The 14,922-nt window shown below is 40.7% G+C and overlaps 1 protein-coding gene across 2 annotated transcripts; it reads right to left on the bottom strand.

Annotated features, from left to right (window-relative positions):
• Positions 1 to 2,539: 2,539 nt before the first annotated feature.
• Positions 2,540 to 13,639, bottom strand: LOC132882809 (uncharacterized). Of its 2 annotated transcripts, XM_060915931.1 has the most exons (8): positions 13,529 to 13,639; positions 13,384 to 13,440; positions 13,061 to 13,138; positions 11,208 to 11,316; positions 8,461 to 8,549; positions 5,936 to 5,995; positions 4,011 to 4,119; positions 2,540 to 3,882 (listed from the first exon to the last, which is right to left on the bottom strand). In XM_060915931.1, exons 1-8 carry the CDS (start codon positions 13,593 to 13,595, stop codon positions 3,780 to 3,782), a joined length of 672 nt encoding a protein of 223 aa, XP_060771914.1. In that variant the 5' UTR covers positions 13,596 to 13,639; the 3' UTR covers positions 2,540 to 3,779. The 2 variants fall into 2 exon arrangements, with proteins under 2 accessions (XP_060771914.1, XP_060771920.1); XM_060915937.1 differs by lacking the exon at positions 5,936 to 5,995.
• Between the last annotated feature and the right edge of the window lie 1,283 nt (positions 13,640 to 14,922).

The following is a 14,922-nucleotide window of genomic DNA, read 5'->3' as shown; positions in this document are numbered from 1 at the left end:
GCAATCACGTGCCTCCTGGTTCACTTCTGGTTTCCAAGCGACGGGCAACACTCAAAGATGGTGTCCAAGCCATATACGTGTCCGTCGACATCTTGTGGAAAACATTTCTACATCTGGAACCAAAAGCAAAATTGAGCTATCAAGGGGAAAATAAATATATAAATGCAATGGATTGGACCCGGACACTTTAAAGATGGGACTTTTCAAGCGATTTCAGTAACTTTCCAGATGTTTCCAGTTATCTGGTTGTCTAAACATGGTTTTGCACAAAGAGTCAAATGAAAGTTTGATGGAAGTCTTGAAGCCGATAACTTTTTTTTTTTTTTTTTTTTTTTTTTTTGTCTGTGGCTGGGTTCATGATGTTGGAATTAGACTTCTAAAGGACATTAATTCTTATTTTTGTGAGGGTGAGTAATGTAAGCTAAAGTGTAGGATGTGATTCGAGTTGGAGGTGCTGGAGGCGTTTCTGCAACAATAACTTGCATTTTATTTCATAACCTTTCAGACATGGCTCAGAGTTATGACTCGAGGACATTGGACAACCTGAAAAAAAGTACGTAAACCCTCAAGTTTCAGTCAAGGCCAAAATACAAGCTAGTTTCATCAACGGTTTGTTTTACGACATCCGAAATGTGATGGCCCTTTTCCACTACCCTTTTTCAGCTTACTTCAGCCCGACACGGCTCGCGTTTCGACTACCTCAGAGCAGCACGACTCGGCTCGCTTCAGCCCTGCTTAGCACCCAAAACTCGCACGGTTTTGGAGTAGGGCTGAAGCGAGCCAAACCGAGCCAAGTGGGGCTGGGGACGTGAGCAGACACTCCCCTGTGCACTGATTGGTGAGGAGGAGTGTCCTCACATGCCCCGCGAGCACGCTGGGATCTGTAAACCCGGAAGAAGAATAATTACGAATTACGAGAATTTCTGAAGCCTTATGCGCCTTGCCTCATCTATACGCTCTTGTCAGTATCTATTGTCAGTGACAACAAGCCACAGCACCAAGACCAGCAACACTAACGACTCCATGTTTATTGTTTACTATCCGGGTCGTGAGACTACCGCTTAAAAGATCACTGATGTCACTGTTTGCGCCGCCTAACGACATCACACGACGTCCACCCACTTTCGCTAACTCCACCCAATGTGTCCACCCACTTCCAGCCAGCACGGTTCAGCGCGGTTGTAGTTGAAATGCAACTCCAACAGCTCCGCTCAGCTCGACTCAACCCAACTCAACCGCGTTGGTAGTGGAAAAGCGGCATAAGAAAACTCGTTTAACGTTGGAAGTTTTGGTTTTCGATCTACGAAGTTGATGTATGTGCTTTTAACAAAACAGTTGCTGCAAACGCAAGCATCTGGCTTCTTGCTTCCTTTCAAACATACTGAAAGGTTTGCGAGCCATTTTTCGTTCTTTCACCCTTGTTCACGACTTCTTTTGGTATCCCGTAATTTTTTTTTTTCTTGATTTGATTGGTTTGAACGTCCACGTACCGAGCAATAATCTGGCATAATTGGAAGTGAGAAACAAGCTACCACGAAGTGACTGTAAACAAATACAATGCCTGCCTGTCAGCTGGAAATCTGAATACATAATGAGGCAAATCATTACCAAGTGACGTCTATTGCAAACAACGAATACACTTGAAGGAAAGCGCTATTCGCCCACTTCCCTACTCATGAGCTCACCGACACCCGTGATTGCCGAGTGGTGCTGTAATTGACAGGGAAGAGAAAGCACGCCACCCTTTGATCTCTTCCTCAGAGCACGGCCAATTTTGCTTGCTCTCCCACCTCTTGCCTGTGACATTACTAGGATTCATACTCCCAATATACAGATGATCTCCAGCTGAAAGCTTTTGTGTTGTGCCTCAGGAGCTTGGTTTGTGCATCGTCTAGTCCATGGTTTCCTCAGCAGGCCTTTGTGAACCCCTAAGAGTTCATGGTAGTGTTGCACAGGGTTCTTGAGGCAGTTAAATTTTACAAGACCATTAAAAAATTAATACTGTATTTTATTGTACAAAGTGATGGAAGTGGAGCGGGGCATGTGATAAGATGTGAAATCGTTCATATCTAAAAGCATTGTCTTTAGAATTCTTTTAAAGTCACTCGAAATGGGCTCAAAGTAAGTTGCAAAAGGAAGAGCTGCCACAAGCTGAACAAATAAAGCTCCGAACTGGGAAAGGTTCTGTAAGTCCAGGGGTGAATGTTTATCCTTAGACCAGGACAAGGCCAAATCTGCTCCCAGCTGTGTGACTTGTTTGAAGCAGCTTTCCAGTAAAAGTAGGAAGCCAGGTTTTAAAACATTAGAAAGCATAAGATATGGCTTTAAAACCAAACAAGGGGAAGTTGTACAGATTAAAAAGGCGACAGCATCTGTAAGCAAGTACGAAATTAACTTTTTCTACAAAAAAGGTGAACATTTAACTTTAGCCTGCTTATCTTCAGGGTCACTTTGGAGGTTGAAAGACAAAAAAAGAACCCTGTTCAAATTCAATACATGCACAAATGAGTGACAAAAATACTTAATAATGCCATTATGCTTTATTGATGAAGAAAGAGACAGTTTTATAAAAACATTTCAGCAAAATACAACTTGGATATCGCAGCAAGCAGCGATTAAGGGGCCCAAGCACCATGCTTTGGTCTGTGGCAAATAAAGTTATGTATGTACGTTCTATAATTGCGGGTACATTTCAAGTGTTCACTCTGTTATCGTCAAACTGGGTAATCCGTTAACAGAATTGATGAGTTGACATATTCCACCATTTTGTCTTAACTCCACACGCTAACCTCAAACTAGCTATCATATGGCATGTATAAAAACAATTTTATGGATTTTAATCAGATTGTTTTGAGAAAAAAAGTGAGATTCACGCCAATATTATAACAGATTTGACGAATAATTCATCTACTGTTGGTGTAAAATCCTCAGAATTGTGTTCACGTTAATGAGAGAAGAAACAGAACACACCTCACCGCTTTTCTCAAATTTCCTGCCAGAGGAAGTGACCTCACTTGGTGCAGGTGTCATGCATATTATTAAGTGGTGTTGGATTTTAGGCGGTTTTATAACGGAGTTGACAACATTGGGACAGATATCCATCCATCCATCCATTAGCTGTAGCGGCTATCCTGTTCTACAGGGTCGCAGGCAAGCTGGAGCCTATCTCAGCTGACTACGGGCGAAAGGCGGGGTACACCCTGGACAAGTCGCCAGGTCATCGCGGCGTTGGGACGGACAAAAATGTATATATTTTTTTTATCACTGAAATTTCGCGTAATACAAAAAATAGACTTTCTATGCAACTGATTTTATAACCGTTAATAGAATAAGCCCCGAAAACCAGACTGTTAGACTGAATCACTTCCTGTTTATTGGAGTTGAATGGATGAATCAGGAGTCAAAGACAGCCAATGGGGGGGGGGGGTGTCATTTAGTTAATGTTTTATGGATAAATTGGGTGTAAAATGTACATCAAATATTGCTATTGGAGAAAGTTTGTCATAATTTGCATTATTGTTCAAAACTAATTCAATAAATATTTCTTTTGTGGAAAATAACGAAAGGTTTATCTCGGAGATGCGAAATGTACCCCGAATTCTAGAATGGCCCACATATCATACATTTTCAAGAGGTTTACAAAATGTCTAATTCATTCAAGCAAGGTTTATTATCATCAGAGGTGATTGTATAAAATCTTTGTCTCAACACAAACTCATTTCTGATTCAAGGAGAGAGGGCTGAACCAAGGTGAGGTTGTGCTTTTCAGCTGACAATGATCAGTTATCTCGGAAGGCCCACTTCAGGCAGTTGTAAGTTGATCTGATGAACCCATAAGCCAAACTAGTGTGGGTTCTTGTACAATCCGTCTGGAGGGTAACACTGCAGAGAAGAGACGTCTCCAGTCAAGCTAATTTCCACAAAGTTACATGAGTAACCAACATGCAAACATTAAAAAAAAATGTATAAACTGTTTAAAGTAGAAAGGGGATTTAAAAAAAAGAACATACCGGAAGCTGATTTGTTCACAGACGGTGCTTGTTTTTTCTTCTTGAGTTGGGAAGACCAGCACTGGAGTTTGACTGAACAGGTAACAGCAGTCCTCTGTTGTTTTTGGAGCTGTTTTAAAAAAGTTGAACAGTAATTCAAGGTCAACATAAAGTAATCATTTATTTCACATAATTACTTTAAAACTCGGGCGGCACGGTGGTGTAGTGGTTAGCGCTGTCGCCTCACAGCAAGAAGATCCGGGTTCGAGCCCCATGGCCGGCGAGGGCTTTTCTGTGTGGAGTTTGCATGTTCTCCCCGTGTCCGCATGGGTTTCCTCCGGGTGCTCCGGTTTCCCCCACAGTCCAAAGACATGCAGGTTAGGTTAACTGGTGACTCTAAATTGACCGTAAGTGTGAATGTGAGTGTGAATGGTTGTCTGTGTCTATGTGTCAGCCCTGTGATGACCTGGCGACTTGTCCAGGGTGTACCTCGCCTTTCACCCGTAGTCAGCTGGGATAGGCTCCAGCTTGCCTGCGACCCTGTAGAACAGGATAAAGTGGCTAGAGATAATGAGATGAAACTTTAAAACTCCTAGAAGTTTTGAAATTCATCAGAGTTGATTGGCGTGACCGGCGGCTGGTTGAGAGGCTATATGTGGGGCAAAGTGCGAGAGTCAGGTTGAATGATGGCTTGACAGACCCAGCAGTGATTGGTCGTGGCACAAGACAAGGCTGCTCGTTGTCCCCCATACTTTTCAACATATATGCTGAAACCATGCTAAGAGATGCTTTAAGCAATATGAATAAAGGTATTCGAGTAGGAGGTCATGTCATAAAGACAGTGCATTATGTGGAGGATCAAGTAACCTTAGCCAGTTTGGTTGAAGGTCTACAGCTCATGATGGATAAAATGCAGGAGACCGCAGTGGATTATGGTATGAAGATCAACATTAAGAAGACCAAGGTAATGAAAATCAGCAAGAGACCTGGTGAGGAATTCGCGATCTTCCTTGGAGGCAACCAACTAAGCCAAGTAACACACTTCAACTATCTTGGGAGTCTGATTACCCAGGATGGATATTGTGAGAAAGACATCAGATTAAATAAATAAAAATCAATCAAGAATAGCCTGTGTGAAGGACGTGTTTTCTAAACGAAAAGAGTTGTTCACAAAAGCCTTCAGCCTTGATCTGAAGAAGAGAATTATTAAGACTGTCATCTGGAGTACTCTACTGTATGGGGCCGAATCGTGGTCTTTGAAGAAAGAGGATGTGCGGAAGCTGGAGAGCTGTGAAATGTGGTTTTGGAGAAAAGTCTTGAACATCTCTTAGTCAGACAAAGTAAACAACGAAGAAGTACTGTGACGTGTTGGTGAGAAGACAGCTATGATATCTATTATCACTAGAAGACAGAGTAGATGGCTTGGTCATTCTCTACGGCATGGTGATCTTCTCCCGCTAGTAATAGAGGGGAGAATAGAAGGCAGGAGGCCTCCTGGAAGACCCTGAACAGGAATGTTGGACAGAGTAAAGAATAGCGGCCCCTATGTAACGGTCAAGAGATGTGCCATGGAACGGGAGCGATAAGGAAGGACCTGCCTGTAGGCAGAGCACAAAGCGAGCGAGCGAGTTGAATTAATACACCTCAGATCCATCCTACATTCTAACCAGGATAAAGTGCTGACTGAACACAAATACACACACACAAGGTGCTTCAGCCTACAGACTCTCAGCACCTTGGATTTTTTTTTTCATGGTGTATATTCAACCAGCTAGTGACTAAAATACTCTTATACTAAACCTGAATTGTGACTGGGTCGATTTGGTGCTGTTTCCTTTTCCATACAATGTTCATCTTTGTTTTCCACCCAACAAAAATGGATCCCTGTTGGAGATTCAGTTTAAAAATGACAAGTTTGAAGTTTATATATATTTTTTGTGACTTACTGAGAAATTGATTGGAGGACGAGGGGCGAATTTCACTGCTGTCCTGTTTAGGTGTATAACCTGGAGTTTTAAAAAAGAAAATATACAGTACACTTTAGATACAGTTTCATTTCAATATTTAAGTATTGCCGTTCTTGTATAAACCCTTTAATGCCATGCGTCCATGCATATCATCATTTTATGGCTGTTTTTAGAAAATACTGTATAAGATGTGAACACCTGCAAATAACCCGAGATAATGACTTTGACATAAACCACTTTGATTTCTGTTGCTTTTTTTTTTTTCTTCCAGTTTTTGGTGCATCTGGTATATCTTTGCAAAAATCCTAAATTTATTAGAGAGAGAGAGAAAATGGTGGAGAAGGAAAGAGAAGGATCTGGCTGGAAGACTTGGAGTGAGGCTGAAGTAGTAGCAAAGAACAGGATGAAATGGAGAGATTTTTGTGACTGCCTTAAGTGACATGTTGGTGCTGAAGGACAAAGATGATGATGATGAACACCATTGTATTTTTTTGTCAATCGAAGTTTATCCTTCAAAATAAAATGTGCAAATATTGTGTGTCAAAATTAGTGATATATATATATATATATATATATATATATATATATATATATATATATATATATATATATTAATTGTATATTTTTGGTCATAAATGTGTAAAGGTGTTTTTTTTATTTTTTGGAACACAGGGAAGGTTTTCTTTTTTATTTCAGGTACAATGCCTTCCTTTTTTTATACTTGTGGACAATCCATTGACACTTAAGTATAAAAAAAATGTCTAAGGAATCTGGATTTCAAAAAACAACACATGAAACGGTAAATGCTACAGTACAGGCCTGCTATGCTACATAGAACCATGTTTTTTTCATCTCATCTCATTATCTCTAGCCGCTTTATCCTGTTCTACAGGGTTGCAGGCAAGCTGGAGCCTATCCCAGCTGACTACGGGCGAAAGGCGGGGTACACCCTGGACAAGTCGCCAGGTCATCACAGGGCTGACACATAGACACAGACAACCATTCACACTCACATTCACACCTACGCTCAATTTAGAGTCATCAGTTAACCTAACCTGCATGTCTTTGGACTGTGGGGGAAACCGGAGCCCATGTTTTTTTTCCCTATATTTTTACAGATAATATATTAATGGTACTAGATTAGAAAAAAAAAATTTTAAAGTCAAGTCAAGTTTATTTGTGTAGCGCATTTTAACAATAAACATTGTCGCAAAGCAGCTTTACAGAATTTGAACGACTTAAAACATGAGCTAATTTTGTCCCTAATCTATCCCCAATGATGAAGCCTGTGGCGACGGTGGCAAGGAAAAACTCCCTCAGACGACATGAGGAAGAAACCTCGAGAGGAACCAGACTCAACAGGGAACCCATCCTCATTTGGGCAACAACAGACAGCACGACTATAACATTAACAGTTTTAACATGAAGACAGTTTCGTTGATGTTATAAACTCTTCATTGGTGGAAACTTGAGTGCAAAACTGTTCATGACAACTGCAGTCCTAAAGTTAGCAAGTCAACTGTGGTCCTCAGCCATAAAAGCATTACTGTAAGAGTCCAGAGCATCCTCCAGGTGTAACCCTCAACTGTCCTCATGGGGCCGTCCTTCACAGGAGCGATGTGATAAAACTCCGACCAGACACAGGGCACCAGGATGGATCAAGCTGATTTAAATACATCCATTCTCTTGAAGGGTGCCAATAATTCTAGCATTAGTTGTCGGTATGCTTTTAAAAAAAAGGAAAAATCAAAGGCACCTTTAAACACATTACTGCAATTCACCGTGAACAGCACAGGTAATTTGTGTAGATTTTATTTCATGCTGCTTGATGATTTTGAACCTTTTCAGGCAAAACTTGCTTCAGGCTTAAATGTGATTTATACCAGAAAAAAAAGCTGTATTGATGAAGTATAACCCCTTCGGACATAATGTGTACAATTGTACACATGAAGTTCCATAGCATTTTTCCTTGTGTCTGAAGGGGATAGGATCAGTTCCAGGGTTGGTTCAGGGCCAGTGCTTAGTTTGGAACCGGGTTTTCTGTTTCCACTGACAAAGAACTGGCTCTGGGCCAGAAAAACCGGTTCCAGGGTAGCGCCAGCTCTTTGCTGGGCTAGAGGAAAGAACTGCTTACGTCAGTGGGGGGGGGCGGAGTTGTTAAGACCAAAAACAATAGCCAGACTGCGAGAGGGCGCCATTTTTAAATAAGCGACGAGATATCATGGATGCAGTAAAGCAGCAGTCATCCATTATTGTTGTCGCTGCTTCTTCTTCTCCGTGTTGTTGTTGCTTCGATGTTCACGCCAAGGTTTATGCAAACACAGCAACGTAACTGACGTATACAGTGACATAATGACGTGGCTCCCCTTAGCACCCCGAGCTATGGAAAAGCAAACTGGTTCTCAGCTGGTTCGCAAGTTGAACGAGTTGTGAACCAGCCCTGGAACTGATTTGGTGGAAAAGGGGTATGATTCATGAGCAGAACTGATGGAGGGAGGTTTCACCTTTCATCAGACACCAGTCATGAGCATTGATGACTTTTTGCTTCCATTCAGTGGTGTGGTCTTCACACAGACTGGTGATGGTCTTGACCCTGCAAAGAGGAAAATATTTTTCTCAGTCATGAAACAAAACCTACTTTTTAATGAAGTCTGTCATCTGATTATCACTATGATGACTTAACCAATCCAATCAATAATTACTGATTAGTGTCTGATCATTCCAAACGAGACTGATTATTTTCCGATAAGAGCAGTTTTATTCCCCTTTTACCAAAGCAATTTGACAACAATCAATTTTTTTATTTATTAAAGAACATCATACTTTTTATCCATTTATAGTTACGTATAATGTTTGTGAAACAAGTTACTTCAGCAGCGATAAACAGTTGTTCCCTCATCAGCTTCTCTTGCCATGTTACAAAGGAACCGCAAAAAAAAGTAAACTCCTCTGTCCGGAAGATGTCGGAAAAATTAATTAGAATTTCACCTCTGACTGCTACAAAGAGCTGATCCTGGAGACTCCTTCCATAAATGTGACATAAACATCTCCTTACTTAAAAAAAATCACCATATCAATGATTAGACACTTTCTTTTTTTAGAGTGGCGTGTTGGCTGTAAAAGTCCTTGTGAATGAGCTGTTACTATAGAACCAATAACATTAGAATGAGCGCATGAATATAAACTAGATTTCAGAGATGCTGCGGAAAAAAACAGCTCCTAATCTCGAAGAGATGTGTAAGTGATACATGTAAGCTCGGGTTAAAGTTTGTAGTCATTGTAAAATCAGATTTAAAGGTAGACTACCTTTCAGATTTTTCAAGTGTAGGTCATGAAAAGAATTTTCCCGGACACTCAATTAATTTTTTTTTCTTTTTCTATTTTTTTTTCTGTGTTTGTGTAGTTTGATGTTTGTTTGAGTGTTTTGTCCACTGGTTGGTGTAGCTCCAGACCTAGTTTTGGGCGTCGGTTCCCTCCAGGCCTTGGTTCGCTGTGGGTGATGCCTGTGCTCCCAGCTATGGACTGCAGTGAGCTCGTTGCTCATTTTACATCGTGGTTGTCCAGCGCTCTGTGCTTTAACGCTTGGCGTGATGTTCCGAGCGATGTTGCTTGGTGGTGTTGCGGCAGCTGTGCAGGCGGTTTGGGACACACCAGCGCTCTGCGTGGCGGAGCTTCTCTGCTCGCTTTGTGGATCCATGGCGTGATGTTCTGACCAATGTTGGTGACGGCGTCGCGGCGGCGGTGCTGGAGATGTGGGACTTGTTTTCGTGCGCCTTTTGGTGGGACTGTGGCTGCTACACCACGGGAATTACATCCTGACCCCTACTTGGTGGACTTTTTACCTTTTATTTATTTTATTATTATATTTTTTATTTATTTATTTATTTTTTCTTTGTCTACTATTTAAAAGCATCCTTGGGTTTCTTGAAAGGCGCTATATAAATTTAAATTATTATTATTATTATTATTATTATTTATGTTTAGTGGCCGAAAGCTACTGAATTAGAATCACAGACTTCCAATTTTATTAGTTTAAAAAAAATAGAACAATTAATGAATTTGTCTCCATGTGGCCCTAAATTCTCTGCTATTTTTTCCTGCTTCACCATGACCCAATTCAAGATACTACGTCATGCATCATGTGGTGGGCTTTCGCCGTTCACACAAGGCATTGTGGGATACAAATTTGAAACAGGAGAGAAAAATGGAGGACGTGCTATGGGTGACGAGATGTGGTGAGTTAGGATCCAAAAGCAGAAACACAAACCAGAAAATCCAATGAATAAAAGAAGATTTAATTGAAGTCCAAGAGAGTAAACGAACAAAAATAGCAAAAATAGTCCAGACAAAAATGAGGTAGGCAAAGACAAAATGCTAGTATGAAAAAACATGAAAAATAGTCCTGACAAAAAACTGCAAACAAAAAACGCAGCACAAAAAAACATGAAAAAATGGCAAGACGAGAGTGTAAAAACTGTGGCAAAGAATAGGCAAAAACAGACAGCAAAAATCCAGGAAGCAATAATGGCACAGAGATGACGTGAGAAACCAACAAGACATTCTGGCAAAGTCCCCTTCTGAAAACGGCCTATTTATGCACAGCAGAGCAAACCAGGAAGTGGATGCTGGCAAGATGGAAGTCCCGTCCCAGATCCAGATTAGTGCTGAACTGGGAGATAATGATTCTCCGGAGTGGAAGTCCAGGGCGGATCATGACAGGATGTGAGTGTGTGAATGAAATGTGAAAGCGACTACAGTAACAGAAAGCGAGAAGAAAAGACGTTATGTTATATACGAAGGAAAGGAAACGCAGGACCAAACTAATAAATATGGGCGCTCAGCGAGCACCTCGGTGTGATCAGCTGTTCGTTTAGCGACAGAATGATGGAACTGTCAGTGCACGCTCAAAGGTAAACCTGTAGATGGCAGTAATGCAACACTGTGGATGCCAGCTGCTGTAAAACCCAAAAGAAGAAGAAGAAGGTAAACCTGCGCATGCGCACACGGACTTCCTCTGTCTGCTTGACTGCGCCAAGCGAGCGATTTCATGCACATTATTTGCTTTAATCTCCTCAAATTAAATAACTTCCCAGCCACAGAATGGCCTGATATTTTGTGAGATATTACAGAAATAATCATATATTACAATCACCACATTTCAGACGGAACTAAATTTCACCAATTTTATGAAATCGAAAGGCCGTCTAGCTTTAAGCAATAAAATTAATAAATATCAAGAGTAAAAACTTGCATGACTACGCGTTCTCGACAGTCCACTCGGGTTTCTTCATGACTTGTTGAAGGGTTACTTGAAGGCAGTGTAAAAGAGAAATGGACACAACATTCCTCTGGACTTGGACCTGTGTGTGAATAACAGGTGAGTTGTGATTGAATTAATTTTACTCGAATAAAAAAATACTTTTGTTTTGAAATCTGACATATTGAGGAATGGATATTTAATAATAATAATAATAATAATAATAATAATAATAAAAACTTTTATGTAACCTTCATTCAAATAAAATACCATGATCAGGACAATCTTATTTTCAATCCCACAGATTTCAAGTGTAACTTCACCCCCAGCTCTCAGCCTAACTCCACCCACTGCATAATATAAAAAACCAAAATGCCAAAAAGTGGGCAAGGAACTGAGGGGGGAGGGGATTGCCTGAAGATGGGGGTGGGGTGGTGAGGCAAAATAGATGTAAACTCCTGTGAATGATGACTCTCGATCAGCATATATTTGAAAATGAGTCACGATTTCACAAACTCCCAGTCAAGGGCGGGGTCTGGGGGAGATGGACCACCCACCTCTGATTAGAGGGCATTAAAGGAGAACTGGAGGCAAATTTTTTATTATCAAAATTCTATTTATCTCCTTTTGTTAAATATTAAAAGTTAAAGTCCTTTCCCGCACCATATGGCGCATCGGGCGGCGCCGATCTCCATTTCTGTAGCCCTTCGGCCTCTCGCCTATTACATAGCTAAGGTTACAGTGGGGGGCCAGTCCTCTGGTAACCACGAGAGTTTTATTAAATATAGGAATGCGTTTTTGATCGCTATTTTGTCACTGCTATAGCAAGTTACGAGTATTTGAAATATGCTCCGTAATATATCAGTCCATATGTCAAAGCAATGGCCGTAAACAAGATTCTTTGAGACCTGTGAGAGATATCGTAGGACGGAAGTAAAATGTGCAGCGGAAGTCAAAGTGACCGACATCTGCCAACATTGTCAAAAGATGCGCGCGCCCTCTTTCGAATGCTGACATAATCAAGCCGGAAGTTTTGTTTGTTTTGATAGCAATCAGGAAAGTTTTAAAAAAGTAGGCAGTAATCGTCATTTAAACTCGTTTTTGTGCAACATTTCGTTTGGAAAACAGTTTTCAAAATGGCGGCACTGACACCTGGCTGACACTTCACGTTTAGAAGTCTCGCACAAGTCTCGTGAAGATTGCGCGGATAAACGATGCCTGCCGTGGACCAAAACGAACTAAATTCAACACGGCTAAAAACCGAATAGGCCGATAAGTATAATATTTAATTGCAATTAGTTGCCAATACGAGTCACGATATAAGGTTACTGAAACCGAAAAAGTAATTGAATAACACGTTAATGAAGAAATAAAGCAAGTTTAAAAATGACTTCAGTTCCCCTTTAATATTTTTCTTCTTCTTCCTCTTCTTTTTTTTGTACCTTTAGAGGTAAAATGTCTTGTCATTGGGGCAGGATCAGTACACACTAAGGTACTTATCTGTACCCTTTATATAATACTTGGGAACATGTATGGCCTTTTTTGACCCTAAAAAGGGACACATAGTTACCTTGAGGTCCAATTATGTGCCCAAGGGGCGTACATTAGTGTAGACTGTACCTCAGGGGACGGAAATGGACTCCTGTCAGCATGGGCCTTGGAAGGTTTAACCAGTAGATGGCGTTTTGCGTCATTTTCAACCCATAAAATGCTGATTTTTATCAAAATGGTCATTTTGTCAATATTAACACAAGCATTGACGTGTTTCATCACAGTACAGTCAAATCATTGAAGTATGCAGTACATTTTTAAAGCTTAAGCAGCCCAAAGAAAAGTTTATGACCTACGTGAACTTTCTTGTGACGTTGGTGTGTGTTGTTGTTGTTGTTCCTCTGTGTATTCCTGTTGAGGTGCACAAGTTGTAGCTAAATGAGAGAAAACACGCTTTACACGCAGTGTTGTAAAGTTTAAAAGATCGCAGGTCTGTACAGGACTGAACTGTACATAACAAGTAAAACCTGCTTGTAATAAATACGCAACAACAGGTGAATTAAGCTTGTAATATTCACTTTGGGGTAAATCTCTGACTGATACAGGGTTAATAAATGACGTGAAAAAAACCCACCATCAAACAAACAAACAAAAAAAACCCAGAGGTTTTTTTTTTCACCTTTTACTGTCTGGGAATGTGTATCTGTACTTAAACAGAAGCGGGTCATGACTTCATCTGTGATTAACAAAAGACAAACGGTCAGAAACACAGGAAGTGATGTGCAATATGAAAAAAAAAAGATTAAACTTCATTTTCTACTTACTGTTGCATGTTTTGGAGCACTGAAGAATCAGGAGAACCAGCAGGAGAGAAGAAGAACAAGAGAACATCGCTGCAGCTGATGGTGATAATAAGGATAATGATGATGGTGGTGTGAATGGGGCAAACAAAAAAGAACCAAAAAGAGCCTGGCTTGTGGTTATTGCCTGAAGTGAAGCACGCCTTGCTGTCATCGCAATCACCAGAGCTGTTCTAAATATACATTTCCTTTCTTTGAGAATGCTCTTGATGATACTTTGACATCATTTTCAGTTCTCAGCTTGTTTCATCTTATGATGCTACTGAAATGTGTGTAAAGTTTCAATAAGAATTACAATTACGTCAATTCATCAACAGTGAACACAATGTTTATCAGCACCTATTCAATGTGTATTATAATGTTAAAATGATCTGTTTGTTATCACATCACAAAGAGTCTCTTTTCTAAAATAAAATTGCCTTCAGGACAGTTCTGTGTTGCTCTTCTGCATTATCCTGAGTACTGCTTCTGCATTTCCAGTTCTTTCATGACACTTGCAACTGCAGTATTTTACACTTGCTCTACTGATGAATGCCAACAATGTTGCTGGAAAAAAAAGAGCTGCACTATTTCAGGATTTCGTATTGATTATAAAATACTACTATTGACCTTTAAAGTGCATATCATGGGTAAATTCAGGAGCAAGCTCAATGTAATTCTCCTATTTTACATTAAACTTTGATCAAATATCTGTAACATTATGCATTCTCTGCAATTTTTTTTTACCTTGCGCAATACCAGAAAAATTCAATTGAAATCAAGCCATTTGAGGCGAATTGGTCCGCCTCTGAAAAAACGTGTGTGGTATTTTCCCTGTGGGTGGGTGGAGCACGGAGGACGGCAGGACAGAGATCAGGTGAAACAAGGCTTTTATTGCCACACTTTTCAGTCTAACAATCTCGGACGCACAGAGACACACACATATATCAGCGTCTCGTCCAGGGATGAGCTCCTTCTGCTCTCGCTCTCCCTCCTGATATAGGGCGCAGTCACTGGGAAGACACACAAACACAGGTTAATTGCTCTCAGGTGACGTGATTCTGCCACTTACCTTCCCTGACTCCGCCCTCCTGTCACAGACTGGCGCTTGACCACGCCCCTGCTGCCACAACGTGGCATTTGGATTTCCCAGCAAACATTGATTTTCGTGATGTTGCATGCGGGACGCCTCCCTCTTAATCCTACGTCAGCGCTGGTTTGTTTATGAGAAAACGACCTGGTGATTTTCTGCAAATTTCTTCAACGTTATCACATAATTATTAAAATGGTTAACAGATGTATCGTAGGAGGGCGTAGCAACACCAATCATGATGGGATTAGTACTCATCGTTTTCCAAAAGACCGGACAATGAGAGAGA

This window comes from Neoarius graeffei, chromosome 1 (genome assembly GCF_027579695.1).
Source record: "Neoarius graeffei isolate fNeoGra1 chromosome 1, fNeoGra1.pri, whole genome shotgun sequence".
NCBI classification, from domain to species: domain Eukaryota; kingdom Metazoa; phylum Chordata; class Actinopteri; order Siluriformes; family Ariidae; genus Neoarius; species Neoarius graeffei.
Note: the sequence above shows the minus strand (reverse complement) of the source record. Positions and strands in the feature narration are given on the sequence as shown.